Source organism: Dryobates pubescens, chromosome 34 (assembly GCF_014839835.1).
Source record: "Dryobates pubescens isolate bDryPub1 chromosome 34, bDryPub1.pri, whole genome shotgun sequence".
NCBI classification, from domain to species: domain Eukaryota; kingdom Metazoa; phylum Chordata; class Aves; order Piciformes; family Picidae; genus Dryobates; species Dryobates pubescens.
In genome coordinates, this window is record NC_071645.1 from 8,714,265 (window position 1) to 8,733,091 (window position 18,827).

The window sequence follows — 18,827 nt, forward strand, 5'->3', positions numbered from 1 at the left end:
GCTGGGGAGTGGCTGTGGCCAGGGAGGGACACGGCTGCCTTTTAGCTATTTTGGAGGATGCTATTTCCAGCCAGGTCCCCCTGTCATTACCGTTGGCTCAAGCTCTCGCTTACAGCCCAGTTCGGAGCTCCAGTCCTGCAAAGTCCCTCAGACAGCAGAAGCCCCCAGCAGCAGCAGCAGCAGCAGCAGCCGGCTCCTGCTCCTGGCCGCCAGCATGTCGCTGTCCCACACGGCCGCCGAGTTCATGCTGTCGGATGCGCTGCTGCCGGAGCCGGGCGGGGCCCGCACCCAGCGGCTGCGGCTGGAGCTGCCCAGCGACCGCCTGCTCAAGTTCGTCACCGTGGGGCTGCCGCTCTGCCTCGTCTCGTTGGCCTTCGCCCGCGAGTTCTCTGCCGGTGAGCTGGGGGCTTTGGGGGTCTTTCAGGGGCTTTGGGGGTCTTTCAGGGGCTTTGGGAGTCTTTGAGTCTCCAGCGGTTGCTGGCGGTGGTTTGCTCACTGCAGAACCCTGGTGGTCACAATCCAAGGTGGAGCAGCCTGGTCTGCGAGCTGGTTTGTCTCCAGGGGTGTTTAGTGATTGGGTTTGATAGATTATTGGTGCTAGGAAAGTGAATCGATGCTCCTCCCACAGGTGCTTGCTCCCAGCACCTTTGGGTGCCAGGGGGTGTTTCGGTGGAGGAGGAGGTGCTGGCAGGGGTTGGTCAGGCAGCACAGAGGGTGGCATTGATGGTGTGTTGTGCCCTCAGGCTCAGTCTGGCCTTGGCCAACTTCCCTTTGGGGATTTGGTCAGACTCTGGGTCCTGGCTGCTCTCCAGTTCCCTCCACCACGTTCAAAGGGTTTGTGTCCAGGAAGGGATGGAAGAGTCCTGGCTGGGGCAGCGCAGCCCCAGGCTGAGCACACAAAGGCTTTTTGTCAGTCAGATGTCATCGCTGTCCTGTAGCCCCTTGGCCCAGCCTGTGCCCCATGGCTGAGGGTCACCCTCCTGCTCCCCACCTGCAGGCTCCCAGATCAGCTGCTTCCCTCCCACCAACTTCACCGGGAAGCAGGCTGCCTACGTCGACACTGCCTGCTGGGACTCCCTGCTCCACCACGGCTCCGACGCCGAGGGGCAGCCCTTCACCAAGTCCCTCTGGGCGCTCAAGGTACGGCCCCAGCCCAGGCCTAGGCGCCCTCGGCTCCCAGCCGGCTCACCCGCTGACATCCGCCGGCCTCCTTCCCCAGGCCTTCCCCTACTCGCTGCTGCTGGTGGCGGTGCTGATGTACCTGCCCTGCCTGCTGTGGCGCTGCGCCGCCGCCCCCGCCCTGCACTGCGACCTGCTCTTCATCATGGGCGAGCTGGACAGGTCCTACAACCGCTCCGTGCGCCTGGTGCAGCACATGAGGAAGGTGCAGCAGGACAGCGCCGAGCCCGAGGCCTTCTGGGAGGAGTATGAGAGGTGAGGCCAGCGGCAGCCTCCCGGTCACCACAGCCCTCTAAGTGCCTCCACGCTCGGGGTGGATGCTGGTGACGTGGGGCGGCCCGGGGCGGGCGGCTCTGACTCGCTGTCCCGCAGGGCTCGCCGGGAGCGGTACTTCGAGTTCCCGCTGCTGGAGCGCTACCTGGGCTGCAAGCAGCACTCCCACTCCTTGGTCTGCATCTACCTCCTGAGGAACCTCCTCCTGCTCCTCTTCCTGGCTGCCACCTGCCTCTATTTGGTCTTCCTCCACCTCAACATCTTCTTCCAGGATGAATTCAGCTGCTCCATCAGAACGGGGCTGCTCCAGGCGGAGCCCCACGTCCCCCCCCTCATCCCCTGCAAGCTGCCCTTCTACTCCATCTTCCAGCTCACCAGCGTCTCGCTCGGCTGCGTCTACGTCCTGCTCATCCCTGTCGTGCTCTACGGGGCCCTGCAGCTGTGCCAGTGGGACAAAGGGCTGCTGTCTGTCTATGAGATGCTGCCTGCCTTCGACCTGCTCAGCCGCAAGATGCTGACCTGCCCTGTCAACGACCTCAACGTCATCCTCCTCTTCCTCCGCGCCAACATCTCTCACCTCACCTCCTTCAGCCGCCTCAACGCCGTCAGCGCCCTGAGGGAAGCCACTGCCAACAAGGAGGACATCGACACCGTGGTGGACTTCATGACACTGCTGGCTGGGCTGGAGACCACCAAACCCAAGCACCCTGAGGCTGAAGGCAGTGCTGCCCTCTGCAACGGCGGGGCTCGAGGTGGGCTTGTGCGGTAGAGATGGCTTCCTCCTGCTCCTCTTGGCTCCCAGTCCCAGCCCTCGGGCTCCCCAGTCCCAGCCCTCGGGCTCCCCAGTCCCAATAGGGAGGGGCTGGGATCCATCCACTGTAGCCAGGACTTGCAGAGTTTTGGGGAGCTGCCAGAGGTCACCAGCTCTGGGTACTGCTGGGGCTGGATTCCAGGAGCTGGGATGCGATGCCGGCGTGTGGGAAGGAGTTGCTATAGGAACAGAAAGTGGAGCTTGAGGCTTTGATCCAAGCTCTGGGCAAAACTGGGAGGGTTGCTGGAGGGGTCCCCATTTTGGGGAAGGAGCCTCCTGGGACCACACCCAGCAGGATCAGGTGCTTTGAACTCCTGGGGAGCTGATGCCAAAGGTGCCATTCCTCCCCCCTTCTCCTGGTGGGGAGCTGGAGCTGGGCCTCCAAGGCTGAGCCTCATCCCTCTGCCACTTCTGAGGAGTTGGGGAGTCTTTTGTCCCCCTCTTCAAGCCCTAACCTCCACAGCAGTGATGCCAAGGCCCTGCCACCACCTCATCCTGGGCAGGGCTGGATCCAGGTTCCCAGGCTCCTTTCCTCATCCCATGCTGCAGCTGTAAGGAGCAGCAGAGCTGAGCTGGCAGCAGCAGCTCCGTTGGCCTGGCAACCGCCCCTGGGCTGCTGCACTTCGCCCACTTTGCTGACCTTCTCCTCTTCCTCTTTGCCTAGAAGTGAAGCCTGGAGTGGAAGCAGTGGGAAAAGCCTCCCGGGACTCCTTCGGCTCTGCCTGACCCCTCCAGGAGCAGGCAGGATCCCAGGGATCCAGCTGGATCTGTTCCTTGCTCCAGTGCATTAAACCGGTTTGGATCCAGCCCGAGCTGCCTCCTGAGGGGGGGAAGGGCCTCTCCTTATGGTTATGCAGCAAGAAAAGGATGGGTTGGACACGATGATCTTGAAGGTCTCTTCCAACCTGGTTCATTCTATGTATTCTATGTAAAAGGGTTAAACATCCAATGCTGGGGAGCAGAGACCCTCTGGGCTGCCTCACCCTGAGCTGGGGGCCACCTTGTGCCTCTCCCACACCAATTCCCCTGCTTTTAGGGCAGGAAGCTGGGAATCATGGAATGGTTTGGGTTGGAAAAGACCTTTTAAGAATCCAGGCATTAACTGGAGGCCTAAAGGATGCTCCTGCGAGGGGAAAAAGGATCCAAGGATAAACCAAGGCACTTCAGTAACTATTCATTAACTCTTTATTAGCTGTTTATTAGCAGAGGGAGGTGGAGGGCTCTCAGCTGCCACAATCCAGTGTGCCCTGAGCAGCTGCCAGCCTCAGTGTCCTGCTGTGGAATGCTTTTGACAGAGCTCCTCTCCCCTCCCCCCTCACCTCCGGCCCCCCAGTTCCTCCCAGCCCCCTGCGTTGTGGGTCCATGCTCCGTGCCCAAGAGGTTGGGGTGTCCCTGGGGGCAATCAGGGCCATCTCTGAGGGCAGGGAGGAGCAGCAGTGAAGGGATTCAGCCCCCACCTCTGTGTCCTGCTGCTTGTCTTCACCTCAGTTTGATCAATTTTGGTTACATTGGCTGCCTCCCCTCCCTCTCCCCCAGCCCCAGCCTTGACTTCAGGAACCAAAGCCGGAAAGTAGGACACAAGGCAGCCACCTGCAGCTGGGAAAGTCACAGTGCCACCAGCCCCGGCCGGGTCTGGGCTGCCCCGGCCGGGTCTGGGCTGCCCCGGCCGGGTCTGAGCTGCCCCGGCCGGGTCTGGGCTGCCCCGTCCGGGTCTGAGCTGCCCCGGCCGGGTCTGAGCTGCCCCGGCCGGGTCTGGGCTGCCCCGGCCGGGTCTGAGCTGCCCCGGCCGGGTCTGGGCTGCCCCGGCCGGGTCTGAGCTGCCCCGGCCGGGTCTGGGCTGCCCCGTCCGGGTCTGGGCTGCCCCGGCCGGGTCTGAGCTGCCCCGGCCGGGTCTGGGCTGTCCTAGCCGGGTCTGGGCTGCCCCGGCCGGGTCTGGGCTGCCCCGTCCGGGTCTGGGCTGCCCCGGCCGGGTCTGAGCTGCCCCGGCCGGGTCTGGGCTGTCCTAGCCGGGTCTGGGCTGCCCCGTCCGGGTCTGGGCTGCCCCGGCCGGGTCTGAGCTGCCCCGGCCGGGTCTGGGCTGCCCCGGCCGGGTCTGGGCTGCCCCGGCCGGGTCTGAGCTGCCCCGGCCTCTCCTCACCTAAAGCCCCCCTGGGGAGCTGGGGAGGAGAAGCAGCTCCTTGATGCCGGCCGGTTGGGCTGTCCCCGGGGCCTCCCTCGAGGTGTCCAGGAGGAAGGGAGGTGCGGGCAGCCCCTGGCTGTTGTAGAGGGCACAGGCCTGGTACTCGCAGGGCCACTCTGCCCAGGCGTAGCGCAGGCCCAGCGCCAGCCCGCAGCCTGCCAGCGCCAGCGTCGCCCTGCGGGACCCCACCGCCAGCAGCGGCGCCGGCACCCAGCCGCGGCGGCCAGAGCAGCAAACCTGGGAGCGGGAGAGGACTCCATCAGTGTGGGCTGCCCTGTGCCAGCCAGGCCAGGAGCCTTCCCCCGCCCTCACCTCGAATGCCAGGGTGTCCCTGCGCCGCCAGACCAGCTCCTGGCTGTAGGTGAGGTTCAGCAGCCCCGTGGTCACGTCCAGGAGGGCACGGGTGGGGTACGGCCCCTGGAACACCACAGCCTTCTCCCCGTAAGCCACGGCCCTGGCGCCCAGCTGCAGCCGGTAGGCCACGGTCTGCTTGTCCCGGGGGTGGATGCTGTCGGGGAAAGGGAGGGAGGCTCCGGGTCACCGAGAGCTCCACCTCCGCGCCCCGGGCCCCGCCGCCCGGACTCGCCTGCCGTAGGGCGAGTGCTCATCGCCCAGGTCCATGGCCACGGCCATGAAGGTGTTTGGCATCCTGGCGTTGGGCACCACCCCCAGATCGGCCGTTTGGTGCCAGCGCAGCCGCGCGAAGCTGTCGTCGGGGCTCTGCCGGCGGTAGGTGGACAGCTGCGGGACAAGGGGCAGCTGGGGGTGCGGCTCAGCCACCGCTTCCTGCGGGACCCAGCACCCCGGCAGGAATAATCCAGCTGCTCACTGCCCCCTCCCCCGCCAGCTGCTGGGGGGTGAAGGGATGGGCGACACTTCCCTGAGCATCACAGCACTGCCCACAGGGGAGGGGCAGAGAACTGATTTGGTTGCAAGAGACCTCTAAGAGCACTGAGTCCAACCCTTACCCCCTGCCAGGGCACCACCAGACCAGAACCCTCAGCACCACATCTCCAGGGCTTCCAAACCCCTCCAAGGATGGGGACTGCACGTCTGCCCTGGGCAGCCTGGGCCGGGCCAAGACAACCCTCATGGGGAAGAAATTGTTCCTCATGGCCAACCTGAACCTCCCCTGGGGCAACCTGGGGACATTTCTTCTTGACCTGTCCCTTGTTCCTGGGAGCAGAGCCCAAGCCCCACCTGGCTCCAGCCTCCTCTCAGGGAGCTGCAGAGAGCAAGGAGGTCTCCCTCAGCCTCCTCTGCTCCAGCCTCACCACCCCCAGCTCCCTCAGCTGCTCCTCCCCAGCCCTCTTCCCCAGACCCTTCCCCAGCTTCCTTGCCCTTCCCTGGCCCTGCTGCAGCCTCTCCAGGTGCTGCTGGGAGTGAGGAGTCCTTGCTGCTGCTGTGCCTCACCCTTGGTGCCCTGGCGCTGCCCTCTCACCTGCACGAAGCCGAAGGGCAGCAGGGGCTGGCTCTGCCCGGCCGAGGCGGCGTGGGCGGCACGGCGCCAGTCAGCGATCAGCGCCGGGAAGCTGCAGCTGTACTGCTCCCTGTGCAGGAAGGCGTTGGCCTCGCCTGCCACCAGAGCCAGGCTGGTGAGAGCCTGGGGGGACAGCCGTGGGGCTGCTCCCACCTCGGGAAGGGGATTCCCCTCTCCACTCCCCACCTCTCCCGTTCTGGGCTTGCCTTGGTACCAGGCGAGGCCGCGCAGCGCCATGCGGAGCAGGGGGTGGATCATGGCGTTCCACAGCACCGAGGGTGTCTGTGGGCCCCCCACAGGCTGCCCGGGGGGCACTCTGGAAGGCAAAGTTGGGCTCAAGGGGGAGGCAAAACACAGGGGGCTTGGTGTAGGTAAAGCAGGCACCATGCAAAGGGGAGCTCTGGGGTCCTCTTCCTCCTCCCTCACCCCATTTACCCAGAGGGGATTTTAGCCACAGCAGCAAGGCAATGCCTGGAGGTGAGAGCAGGGAAGCTCTGGGAGAGGAGAGGGGAGGGGAAGGGATGCAGGATGCCCCCCAAGTCATTATCTGCAAAACCAGCATGGCACAGGGCAGGAGTTGTTCCCACTGCCTCTCACCTCCCCGTGTCCTCTAGGAGCCCACAGGCCCGCAGAGCCCTCGGGGAGGACCAGGCCTCGATGGGGGTCCCCCCCCAGGCAGCCTCCACCAGCCCCACAGGGTACTGCCGGGCGTCGTACAGGGCACGGCCCAGCAGCCAGCAGACGGCCGAGAAGTAGCTGAAGTTCCCATGGCCCAGGTTTGCTGCGGGAGAGCCAGGGGGTTACACAGGGCGGGCAGAGGAGGGTGAAGAGGCCACTTGCAGGGCCTCTGGGAGGTGCTCACCGGCTGTGGGGACGGCCCAGGGCAGGTCCAGGCGCTGCAGGTCCTGCAGCTCCACGTCGGAGCGGGCAGGAGCCACGGCCAGGAGCCGCACCAGGGGGTAGCGAGCGGCGGCGGCCAGCTCCTGGCTGGCATTGGCGACCTGGGGAAGAGTTGGGAGCACCCCAGGAGCTGCCCAGCCTGATCCCTCGGCTGGGAGGCTCTGACCCTGCAGCTGCCTACCTGCAGCACAGTCATGGCCATGTTGCTCTGCCCACTGCACAGCCACACATCCCCGAAGTAGATGTCCTCCAGTGTCACATTCTCCAGGCCCTGTGTGGCTGTCAGCTCATAGGGACCACCATGGTCCATGGGGTCCAGGACAGTCATCCACGTCCCAGAAGGTCCTGAAGAAGAGGATGATGTTTGCCTTTTCACAACCCCAATGAAGACCTCAAGACCTTTGTGAAGAGGTTTGACGAGTGGCCACCGACCAGCAGGGACAGACCATGAGGGGAAGCTTCCCCACCATGGAGCCAGGCTGGGGATGTGGATTTTGGAAGGGAAGCTTCCCCACCATGGAGCCAGGCTGGGGATGTGGATTTTGGAAGGGAAGCTTCCCCATCATGGAGCCAGGCTGGGGATGTGGATTTTGGAAGGGAAGCTTCCCCACCATGGAGCCAGGCTGGGGATGTGGATTTTGGAAGGGAAGCTTCCCCACCATGGAGCCAGGCTGGGCACATGGATTTTGGAAGGGAAGCTTCCCCACCATGGAGCCAGGCTGGGGATGTGGATTTTGGAAGGGAAGCTTCCCCACCATGGAGCCAGGCTGGGCACATGGATTTTGGAAGGGAAGCTTCCCCACCATGGAGCCAGGCTGGGGATGTGGATTTTGGAAGGGAAGCTTCCCCACCATGGAGCCAGGCTGGGGATGTGGATTTTGGAAGGGAAGCTTCCCCATCATGGAGCCAGGCTGGGCACATGGATTTTGGAAGGGAAGCTTCCCCACCATGGAGCCAGGCTGGGGATGTGGATTTTGGAAGCTCTCCACATCAGAAGGCCTTTCCTCCTCCTGAAGGCCTTTCCTCCTCCTGAAGGTTGCTTCTCCTGCAGCAATTGAGGGGTTAAAAAGAAAATCTGGAAGGCAAATGTGTGTCAGAGCAGAAGCTGCAGCGAGGCAGGGGCCTGCAGGAGCAGCTTGGTGTGTGCATGTGTGACACTGAGATGTCTCCTGCTAATTTTAGAGGCGCGGAGCCGAGGCGCAAAGATATTCTGCTGGAGCTCAGTGTGGATTTGAGCCTGGCTGGGCCCGGATCCTGCAGATCTCCTGGCAGCAGCAGATCTCTGCTCTCTCACAAGACGCCTCCAGGCTCTCCAGCTGGTGGAGGAGCCCTTTGGGCACCAGTTTCACCCCCAAAGGGTGACGAGCAGCCCCACAGATCGCACTGAGATACCTGCGAGCCCTCCAGGAAGGTTCTACCTGCACAGGTGACGTCCCTCAGGGCTGAGAGATCCCCAGCAGGATCCTCTGTTGGGGGGGGTGCACCCAAAAAAGCAGCTCTGGAGATTTCCCCTGCGATGGTTTTGACAGGGAGAAGAGAGAAATCCACCCCCAGCTCCCCCCTGCAGCCTCAGCGCCGGGCTCAGGCCTACGCTGTGCCTCCCACTCCAGGCTCCGGCTGTTGGGAAACCGAAGTGAGCAAAGGCTGCTGCTGGCAGGGACAGGGATGGCTGGAACCCCCTCTTGGATCTCCTGCAGGAGGGGAAAGCACAGCCCTAGGGGTGCACAGGCTGGAGATGTCACTGTCACCTCCACGACCCCAGGGCAGCAGTGGGACAGACCCCAGCACCCATTTGGGTGCTCCTCAGCCACCAGGCCACCAGTCAGCTGCCTGGTGGGGTCCCAGACCGACCAGCAACTGTCACCAGCTTTGGTGGGGGTCCCAGACCGACCATCAACTGTCACCAGGTTTGGTGGGGGTCCCAGACCGACCTTTAACTGTCACCAGCTTCTTCATGATGATGATGCCAGCGTCCCTGGAGAGAGCCAAGCTCACCGTGGCCCCCGGCTCGCCGTAGCCCCACACCACGGCGCCCGCCGGCGCCTGCTGCAGCACCATGTGGTCACCGTAGTAGGAGGCGAAGCTCAGCACTGCCCCTGGCATCACACAGCACAAATGGCAGCTCCAAGGGGCACAGAGCAAGGACACAAATCCTCCAACTCCCTCCTCAATGCAGAGCGCTTCAGAGCCTGCTTTCACCTCCAGCCTCCTTCAGTCCTGCTTTACAAGCACCTCAGAGCTGAGGCTGTGGCAGGATTTGAGGTGCCCAGGAGAGCCCAGCCCAAAGCCCACAGCCCAGCCCAAAGCCAGAGGGAGTTTGGGCACAGATTTTGGTTACAATTCTTCCAGTAATGGGAGGGGACCCTCTCTGCCAGCCCAGCCCTGCAAGCAGTCGGCTGTGACCTATTTCTCCCCCTTGCAAACCAAGTTTGGTGAGCAGTGGGATGGGAACCACCAGGCAGGAGGCCTTCAGCAGGGCAGAAAGCAGAGATCTCAGCCCTGGCACCTCCAAAAAGCCTCATTTTGGGGCTGTGGGAATCAAACCATGCTTGGAAGGGGCAGGGGCTGCAGGGCACGGGGAGGTGATTCAGGTGATGATCCCTGTTGCAAGGATCCTCCACAGCTCATCCCAGGCTGGATTTAAAGGGGGAAAGAAGCCTCTGCCATCAGCCTCAGCTGCTGTCCCACCACCCCGTGCAGCAAGGCTCCGGGGAGGATGAGTTACATAAAACACTGAGTCGGAGGAGAGAAGAGGGAAAAAAACACCAAACCAAACCCGAGACGCCGGGGAAGAGCCTGGAGGCTATAAAAAGCAGCTGGGAGGAGGGACCCGAGGAGAGGAGAGGGAGGAGAGGCTGCTGGGGAGCCACATGCGGCTCCCACCTTACGTAAAGCACCGGCCCACGGCGGCAGCGCCCTGCAAGGGCGGCCAGGAGGGGCGGGGGGGGTCAGAGAGGGGCTGGTAGGGTGTTGAAGAGGGGCTCTGGGGGTGCTAAGGGTGACAGAGAGGGGCTGAGGAGTGTCAAAAAGCGGCTGGAGCCGTGTAAAGGGTGGCAAAGAGGGGCCGGAGGGTGGCAAAGAGGGGCTGGAGGGTGGCGAAGAGGGGCTGGAGAGTGGCAAAGAGGGGCTGGAGGGTGGCAAAGAGGGGCTGGAGGGTGGCGAAGAGGATCCGGAGGGTGGCAAAGAGGGGCTGGAGAGTGGCAAAGAGGGGCCGGAGGGTGGCAAAGAGGGGCCGGAGGGTGGCAAAGAGGGGCTGGAGAGTGGCAAAGAGGGGCCGGAGGGTGGCAAAGAGGGGCCGGAGGGTGGCAAAGAGGGGCTGGAGGGTGGCAAAGAGGGGCTGGAGAGTGGCAAAGAGGGGCCGGAGGGTGGCAAAGAGGAGCCGGAGGGTGGCAAAGAGGGGCCGGAGGGTGACAAAGAGGGGCTGGAGGGTGGCAAAGAGGGGCTGGAGAGTGGCAAAGAGGGGCCGGAGGGTGACAAAGAGGGGCCGGAGGGTGGCAAAGAGGAGCCGGAGGGTGGCAAAGAGGGGCCGGAGGGTGACAAAGAGGGGCCGGAGGGTGGCAAAGAGGGGCCGGAGGGTGGCAAAGAGGGGCCGGAGGGTGGCAAAGGGGGGCCGGAGAGTGGCAAAGAGGGGCCGGAGGGTGGCAAAGAGGGGCCGGAGGGTGGCAAAGAGGAGCCGGAGGGTGGCAAAGAGGGGCCGGAGGGTGGCAAAGAGGAGCCGGAGGGTGGCAAAGAGGAGCCTGAGGGTGGCAAAGGGTGTTGAAAAAGGGCTGGGGGGATGCAGAGTGACAGAGAGGGACTGAGGAGTGTCAAAGATGAGCTGGAGGGTGTCAAAGAGGGCTGGAGGGGTGCAAAGGGTGTTGAAGAGGGACTGGAAGGGTGTAAAGGCTGTGGAGAGAGAGGTGTGGGGTGGAAAGGGCACTGAGGAGGGGCTGTGGGAGCATTAAAGAGGGGCTAGGGGATGTAAAGGGGCTTGAAGAGGGGCTCTGGGGGTGCAGAGAGTGTCAGAGAGGGACTGGAGGGAAGCAAAGGGCATTGAGGAGGGGCTGAGGGGTGTAAAGTGCATGAGGAAGAGGGGCTGGGGGGATGTAAAGGGTGTCAGGGAAGGGGCTGGAAGCGTGTAGAGGACAGCAGAGGGGCTTGTGAAGTGTAACAGGTGGCAAAGAGGGGCTGGGAGTGCAGAGGACATCTTTGGGCCTCAGAAGGGTGAGACATCAAAGCAAGACTGGGGGGCTGCAAAGGGCATCGAAGCAGGGCTCAGGGGGTGCCACGAGCCCTAAAGCTGAGCTCAGGGGGTGGCAAAGAGCCCCAGAGTGGGGCTGGGGCGAGGCCAAGGACATCAAAGTGGGGCTCTGGGTGGTGCTAAAGGCACTGAAGCAGATCGAGGGGGGAGGGGGGTACCAAGGGCATCAAAGTAGGATTTAGAGGGGTGAGAAAAGTGTCCAAACAGTGCTGGGGGGATGCAAAGGGCACTGAAGAGTGACTCAGGGGTGCAGAGTGTGGAAGTGGGGTGCTGGGGGTGCCAATGTTCTCAAAGTGGGGCTGGAAGGGGGTACCACAGGCATGGAAGTGGGGCTCAGGGGCTGCAAAGGGCCCCAAAGTGGGGTTCCAGAGGTGCCACGGTTATTGAAATGGGGCTGGGGGGAACACCAAGGGCTCCAAAGTGGGTCCTGGAGGGTGCCAAGGGCTCCAAAGCAGGGCCCTGGGAGTGCATCAAACAGGTCTTGGGGGGCGAGAAAAGTCTTCAAACAGGGCTGCGGGGGGCGGTGCCAAGAGCATCGAAAAGGGTCTCGGGGGTGCCCAGCCCCCCCCGGCAAGGCCTGGTGGGGAACAAGGGCACCAAAGCAGAGGTCAGGGGACTGCCAAGGGCCTCAGAGCAGGGCTCCAGGGGTGCACAGCAGCTCCCGGGGGTGCCAAGGGCTTCACAGCAGGTCTCGGGAGGGGGTGCCCAGGACCCTGAAGCAAGTCTTGGGGAGCGCCAAGGGCCCCGAGGCAGGGCTCAGAGGGTGCCCCTCAGAGCTGGGGTCGGGGACCCAGCCCCCCCCGCACATTACCTGCGGCCACCGGAGCCAGCGCCAGCAGCACCCACGCCGCCATCCTGGGGGGGTCACACCGTGGGGCTCGGGGGGGCACCCGCTGACCGCCAGGCCCCGCCCCGCCCCGGCCCCACCCCCGAGGGCAGGCCCCACCCCCGAGGGCAGGCCCTGCGTTGCCAAGCGACCGCGTCCCGACCAGAGGCGGCGCCGAAGCGTGGCTGGGTCGGGGCCCGCGGAAGGGGTCTGGGCTGAGGGCGGGGGCTCGGGGCCGGCGTGTTTGGGACCGGAAGGCACCGGGAGGGACTGAGGAGAGCGCGGCACAGAGGGCACCCCGGGGAGCCGCGGTGCAGGACGGCTCCGAGCGGCGCGGCCCGGCCGGCTCCGCGCAGGCGCAGTGGGAGGGGCAGTGCGCAGGCGCGGCAGGGCTGGCAGGGCCGCGGCCCCTAGCGGCGCTGCTGCCTGCCGCCACGCTCCGCCCACCGCTGGGGCCGCGAGTTCGCGTCCCGGGGCGGCGTGGTGCTGGCTATGAAGTGCCCCCCGTTGTGCCTGCTGCAGGGGAAGATGGACGAGGCGGCCATGTCCATACCCTCCTGCAAGGTCCTGCGGCTGCCGCCGGGCTTCCTGAACCTGTTGGAGGGGCTGGCTCTGGAGGTGCTGCGGGCACAGCCCCTCGACGTGGTGGCCTTCGCTGCTCAGCACTTCCAGCAGCTGCTGCAGCAGAGAGAGGGTGAGTGGCAGTGCCCCTCCCTGCACCACCTGCCCGCCCTGTGTGGCATCGTGCCTGCCCATGTGCCCGTCACCCAGGGCACCAGGCCTTCCTCCTGTGTGTCACCCAGGGTGTCAGGCTTGCCTTGTGTGCCACCAGTCAGGGCACAGGCCTGCTCCATGTGCCCAGCGCCCATCGTGTCAGCCTTTGCCTTTGTGCTCATCACCCCATGGGCATCAGACCTGCCCATGTGCCTCTTGCCCATGGAGTCAGTCCTGCCCTCGGGCCCGTGGCATCAGATCTGCTCCTTGTGCCCCTTTGCCCATGGCATCAGCTCTTTTCCATATGTCCTTTCACCAGGGTGTCAAGTCTGCTCCATGTGTGTGTCCATCCAGGGCATCAGGCCTGGCCCATATGCCCGTCACCCAGGGCATTGCACCTCCCTTGTGTGCCCATCGCTCAAGATGCTGTGCCTGCCCCTTGTGCTTATTGCTTGGGGCATTAGCCCTGCCCAATATGCCCATCACACGAGGTAGGCCTTCACCGGTGCCTATCATCCAGGGCATTGCACCTGCCCCATGTGCCCATTCCCCCACCTCCCCATGATGCCCAGGGCATCATGTCTGTCCTATGTGTCCATCACCAGGACATCAGAGCTACCCTCATGTGCCCATCTCCCAGGACTCAGGCCTTCCTCTTGAGCTCATTGCCCATGGTGTCAGGCCTGCCCCTATGCCCATCACCTAGGGCACCTCACCAGTCCCTTGTGTCCATCGCCCCTTGCCCTTCCCTCATGCCACCAACCCATGGCATCAAGCCTTCTCCTTCTTCACCAGGTGGCTCAGTTGACCCTGTGGCACAGGGAGCCCCAGTGGAGGAGCAGCCTCTGTGCCAGGTAAGACACTTGCCCTGCCCTCCCTGCACATGTGCCTGCTGACTTTGGGGTACCCGGAGCAAAGGGCTGGCACCCCACAGCCCCCTGCAGGCTCCTCTGCCCTTGTCCCACCCCACCTAGATCTGAGCTTTTCCTGCTTTTCCCTCAGAGGCCAAAGGAGGACGAGGAGAAGGAGGCCAAGGGCAAGGAGCAGCAGCAGGCAGGCAGCGAGGCAGCTCACACGGTAAGGGACACAGTACCCACAGCCAGCAGAGCCCAGGGCAGCCGCGGGCACCAGCAGCACCCCCAGAGCCTGCCCGGGGCACAGGATCTCACCCTGTAGGTACTGACACACAGAACTGCTGCTCCCATGCTGGGTTATGCAGGAGTGTGTCTTGAGAGAGCACCAGGGACAGACCCAATGAGTATCTGCTGGCCTATGAATCGTCTTTCTTAACACACAGCCACTGCCTTTGGCCTCTAAGCAGAGCTTTCTTCTCTCTGTTCATGTGCATCACACTTAAGTAGCAATAAAAGTTAATCATGTAGGCAAATACCCTAGAAATAGCTCCTTTTACCCTATAAATTCTGCTCATTATTGACTGTACCCTCTTTACTTTACCCTATAAATACCTATTCTATATATTAATAGAGAATAATAACACACTGAATAGATAAACTATCTATTAAAGGTCATAGATATCATAAGTATATGAATAGACTATGAAATACAATCTTTGTGCAGGGAAATACCCTTTGAGTATATTTTTTTTTGCACCACAAATTGCCTTCATGATTGGCCACACCCTCTTAATTTGGCCTGATAAATGTCTATTCCACATCCTGATGCTTATTAATACATTGAAAATCGATGTATATATTATTTGTGTAGGCAAATACCCCTTCAATGTATCCATTTTGCCCTGGAACTTCTCTTTGGTGTTGATTCTTACCCTCTTTACTTCACCCTGTGTAGCTATGATCTATATCCCCAGCTATAGATCAATACACAGCATTTAAATCCCTTCCATATTTGTAGGCAAACAGCCTTTAAATCTATACATTTACCCTATCAATTCTCTTTATTATTGATTATACCCTATCAATATATATGTAACACCCTATAAATCATTTTTATTATTGATTATTCCCTAGAAATAGATCCATTTTACCCCCCAAAATCTCTTTACTATTGATTATAGCCTATCAATGTAGATTTATTACCCTATCAATTCTCTTTATTATTGATTATAGCCTATCAATATACTGATTACCCTATAAATTATCTTTGTTATTGATGATTCCCTATAACTATATGCATATTACCCTACAAATGATCTTTATTATTGATTATTCCCAATATTAGCCCCCGTTTTACCCCATCCAGTGTTTTCTCTCCCCCTGTGGAAGTAAAAGGGACACCCCCCAAGGGGTCTGACCCCACAACCCCCATTCCCAACCATCCCAACCCAAAACGAGCTGCCACGCCTCACTCCCCCGCCTCAAACCTCATTTCCCCACCCCCAGGGGGCACATTCGTTAATGAGGATCGTTACTAACGAGGCCTCGCCGTTATTAGCAGCGGTCCCGGGGGGGTTTTCCCTCCAAAAGCAGGCGTGAGGGGCCAGGCTGAGCTGCCGCCGCCGCTATTTCTGGCCTGGCCGTGCCGGCTCCGGCGTCCCGGGGGCAAAGCAGAGCGTTGAGGACGTCCCCGCGATGTGACATTGCTCCTCTGCTCCCCCCCGCACCCCCAGGCGCATTGCAGCCCCCTGGCCCCATCCCAACCAATCCTAATTGGGATTTTCCCATCGGAGCGGCTGCGGAATCCCAACCGCTGCTGAACCCCCAGGGGTCCCGGGACCTGCGCCCCAAGCACTGCTCTTCATTCCTGGGGGCTGGACCCCCTCACCCAGCCTCACCCCGACTTTCACCTCCCTCTCCCCCCCCAATTCCTGTTTTTTCCTGGCCATATGCTCCACTCGCCCACGGCACACGGACCACGGCGGCGGCTCTCCTGGGAAAAAAAACAGGAAGGATGGAATTGGGGGAACAAACCCAAGCAGGCAGGGACCCCGCGCCGGGGCCAGTGCCAAGTGACCTCCCCCCCCCCCCCCCGCCCCGGCAGCGCCGCGCCGCCTGCCGCCTCCTGCTGCGCTGCCAACACCACCCAGGGCGCTTTTCCAGCACCCAAATTCCCTGTTTGTTCAAGGCTTTAAAGGATTTTTGGCCACCACCTCAACCCCCCACGGCAGGAGGATGCCAACAGGTCCCAGCGCTCCGCGTGCCTGCTGGCACCTTCCCGAATCCAGGCTCTTTGATGAGGATTTGGGGTTTGGAGTCGCTTGGAACAGCATCGCCCCGGTGCCGCTGCGCCCGGATCGGGTTGTTTTCCTGGGAATAACGTGGAGCCTGGAACGGGCTCAAACCCTGCCGTTAATGATCAGAAATGTTCTGGCATTTCACATCCCTCCTCCGCAGCCGCAGCCGCAGCCGGAGGGAGCCGCCGGAGCTCGCTGGCTCTGCCAGGACCGGGGGGACGCGGCCGGAGCGGGATTTAGAGATGGAGGAGGCTGAGTGACGCTGGGGAAAATGGGGTGTCGTCCACCCCTGCATTCCCCAACTCCCTGTTTTTGTGCATTTCAGGGATTTGTGGCAGCAGGATGAATCCTCCCAGTATATTTCCCCCAGATCCTTAGTGCAGGAGTCAGCCCTAAAAGCTTTTCAGCTCCTCTCCCCACAACACATCCTCTCTTCTCTCTCTGGAGCAGGCAGGGATGGATCCAGAGGAGGTAAAAAATGAGGGAAAGGGATCCTGTTCCCGCCTAAAAAATCCCAGCCCAGCAGCCAAGGCTTCTGCTGGAAGCTGGAGCCAGGTTTGCTGGAGCAGAGTTTTCTTCCACCTCCCCTCATGCCGCGCTGGTGGGAAGAGGAGGTGGTGGGAAAGCAGCTCTGGTGGGATGAGCTGGGTGCCAACAGGGAATCCAGGGGTGCTCGGGGAGCACTCATCTTTCTGGGGGGGAAACCTGGGTGGCTGGGTGCTGCTGGCAGGGTGGCTGACCCCCATCAGGTGGTGAAGTGTGGGTGAAGTGGGTGGCGACCTCCTTGTGCCTGGGCTGGGATGGAGTGCAGTGGAATAAGGAGCAGGGTGCCCTGGAGAGCTGGGGGTGCCACTGCCTGCACCCCATCTGAGTGGCCTCAGGGGCAGAGAGGGAGATGGGAACACAGATAGAGACAGGGACAGGGATGAGAGTGATGGTGGGGATGGTGGCAGGGACAAGGATGGGGACAGAGGTGGTGGGGTTGGAATTGGGAATAGGGACAGGGATGGGACAGGAATGGGCATGTGGATCATGACAGGGATGAGGATAGGGAAGGGGACAGAGATGGGGACAAGGATGAGGGTGATGATGAGGATGGTGGCAGAGACAGGAATAGGGACAAGAATGAGGAGGAGGATGGGGACAGGGCTGGCAGTGGACTCGATGGGGATGAGAACAGGGGTGGAGGTGGGACCAGGGAAGAGAACGATGATGAAGATGGGGACAGGGAGGATGGTGAGGATGGGGGCAGGAATGGTGATGAGGGTGAGGACAGGGGTGGGGACAAAGATGAGTATGAGGCTGGGGTTGGGGATGGCAGAGGCATGGGAACAGGGATGAGGACAGAGATGAGGGGGTTGAAACTGGGGTGGGGATGTGGATGGGGACAATGATGGGAACCAGGATGGGACAGGAATAGGGACTGAGAATCATCATGGGAATGGGGACAGGAACAGTGATGGGGATGGTGCTGGAGGTGATGGGAATGAGGGCAGGGATAGGGATGGGGCCAGGGAGACTGGGACAGTGATGGTGGTGGTGGTGACAGGGATGAGAACAGGGATGGGGATGGGGTAAGGGACAGTGGTGGAAGTGGAGAGGGAATGGTGGTGGAGGTGACAGGGATGAGACAGGGATGAAACCAGGGATGGTGCTGGAGGTGGAGGTGGCAGCAGGGACGGTGCTGGAGGTGGTGGGGCCGGGGCTGGGGCTGTTGGTGGGAGTGGGGACAGTGCCAGGAGCAGGGACGGCGATGCCAATGGGACAGGGCTGCTCGCGGTGACAGTGACGATGCCGCCGCTGGCAAAGGGAGAGGTTAGTGCCACCAGGCCCCCAAACCTGGGTGAGGAGGCACAGCAAGGCCTGGCTGTGCTGGTGAGCCCGGGGGTGCTGGTGGCCCATCCTAGGGGGGCCAGGACACGTTTTGGGGGCCAGCCAGAGCCGGCATCGGCGAGCGGAGCCCACGGGCGACTTCTGCGGTTGCTTAGCAACCCCCAAACCAGGATTAGAGGCGAGCGAGGCAGGCGAGGCGGGGGGCTGGGGGCTGCACCCCCCGCGCCCGGGGTCCCCACAGCTTTCCTGGGGGTGCCCCCAACTCACCTCCGTGTGGGCCGAGGGCAGGTGAAAGCAGGGTCAGTGGCACTGCCAAGGGCTGGGCCTGCAGGGCTGGCTGGTAGGCCCCCAGATTTGGGGAGGTCAGGAAGGGAAGGGACCCCCAGAGCCCCGCAGTGGAGCCCCCTCCTCTGTGTGGAGCCCACATCACTCCGGGCCTTCAGCAGGTGCTTGGTGGGACACAGTGTCCTGCCTGCCTACCTGTCTTCCCCATCCTCATCCTTGTCTTCATCCTCACCATCCTCATCCTCACCATCCTCATCATCTTCATCCTTTCCATCCTCATCCCTGACATCTTCACCCTCACCATCCTCATCATCTTCATGCTCATCATGTTCATCCTTGCCATCCTCTTCCCTGACATCTTCATCCTCACCATCCTCAATCTTGCCGCCCTCATCTTCACCACCCTCATCTTCACCACCCTCATCTTTCTCACTTCACCCTCCTTACCGTCTTCATCCTCAACATCCTCACATTTACCATACTCATCCTCACCAGCTTCAGCCTCACCATCCTCACCCTCATCCTCGCTATCCTCATCCTCACCATTCTTATCCCCACCATCCTCACCACTCTCAGCCTGCCATCCTCACCCTCCTTACCCTTACCCTCCTTATTTTCACCCTCACCACTCTCCTCCTCCTCCTTCTTATCCTCATCCTTACCATTCTCCACCTTCTTCATCCTCATCCTGACCACTCTCATCCTCACCCTCCTCATCTTTACCTTCGCCATTCTCACCCTCACCGCCCTCATTCTCACCACTCTCCCCTTCCTTACTTCACCACCCTCATGTCCCATCTTCATCCTCACCATCCTCATGATTGCCACCCTCATCCTCACTACTCTCACCCTGCCATCCTCATCCTCACCCTCCTCACTCTTGCCACTCTCCCTCTCCTCACCCTCCCTCAGGGCCAGCCCCTAAGTAGGTCACAAAGCTTTACCCTCCCCATGCC

The 18,827-nt window shown here is 61.7% G+C and overlaps 3 protein-coding genes across 3 annotated transcripts; 2 read left to right on the top strand and 1 right to left on the bottom strand.

Annotated features, from left to right (window-relative positions):
* The first annotated feature begins 85 nt into the window (after positions 1-85).
* PANX3 (pannexin 3) lies at positions 86-3,008 on the top strand. The gene is made up of 5 exons (XM_009905967.2): positions 86-395; positions 998-1,140; positions 1,220-1,434; positions 1,552-2,204; positions 2,928-3,008. The coding sequence occupies exons 1-5, from the start codon at positions 215-217 to the stop codon at positions 2,987-2,989; spliced, it is 1,254 nt and encodes a 417-aa protein (XP_009904269.2). The 5' UTR covers positions 86-214; the 3' UTR covers positions 2,990-3,008.
* Positions 3,009-4,400: 1,392 nt separating this feature from the next.
* SIAE (sialic acid acetylesterase) lies at positions 4,401-11,930 on the bottom strand. The gene is made up of 10 exons (XM_054176020.1): positions 11,874-11,930; positions 8,754-8,918; positions 7,004-7,167; positions 6,785-6,923; positions 6,520-6,703; positions 6,129-6,238; positions 5,884-6,017; positions 5,029-5,183; positions 4,755-4,950; positions 4,401-4,679 (listed from the first exon to the last, which is right to left on the bottom strand). Exons 1-10 carry the CDS (start codon positions 11,914-11,916, stop codon positions 4,401-4,403), a joined length of 1,569 nt encoding a protein of 522 aa, XP_054031995.1. The 5' UTR covers positions 11,917-11,930.
* Positions 11,931-12,431: 501 nt separating this feature from the next.
* SPA17 (sperm autoantigenic protein 17) lies at positions 12,432-15,753 on the top strand. The gene is made up of 4 exons (XM_054176021.1): positions 12,432-12,582; positions 13,398-13,456; positions 13,605-13,679; positions 15,688-15,753. Exons 1-4 carry the CDS (start codon positions 12,432-12,434, stop codon positions 15,751-15,753), a joined length of 351 nt encoding a protein of 116 aa, XP_054031996.1.
* Positions 15,754-18,827: the final 3,074 nt, after the last annotated feature.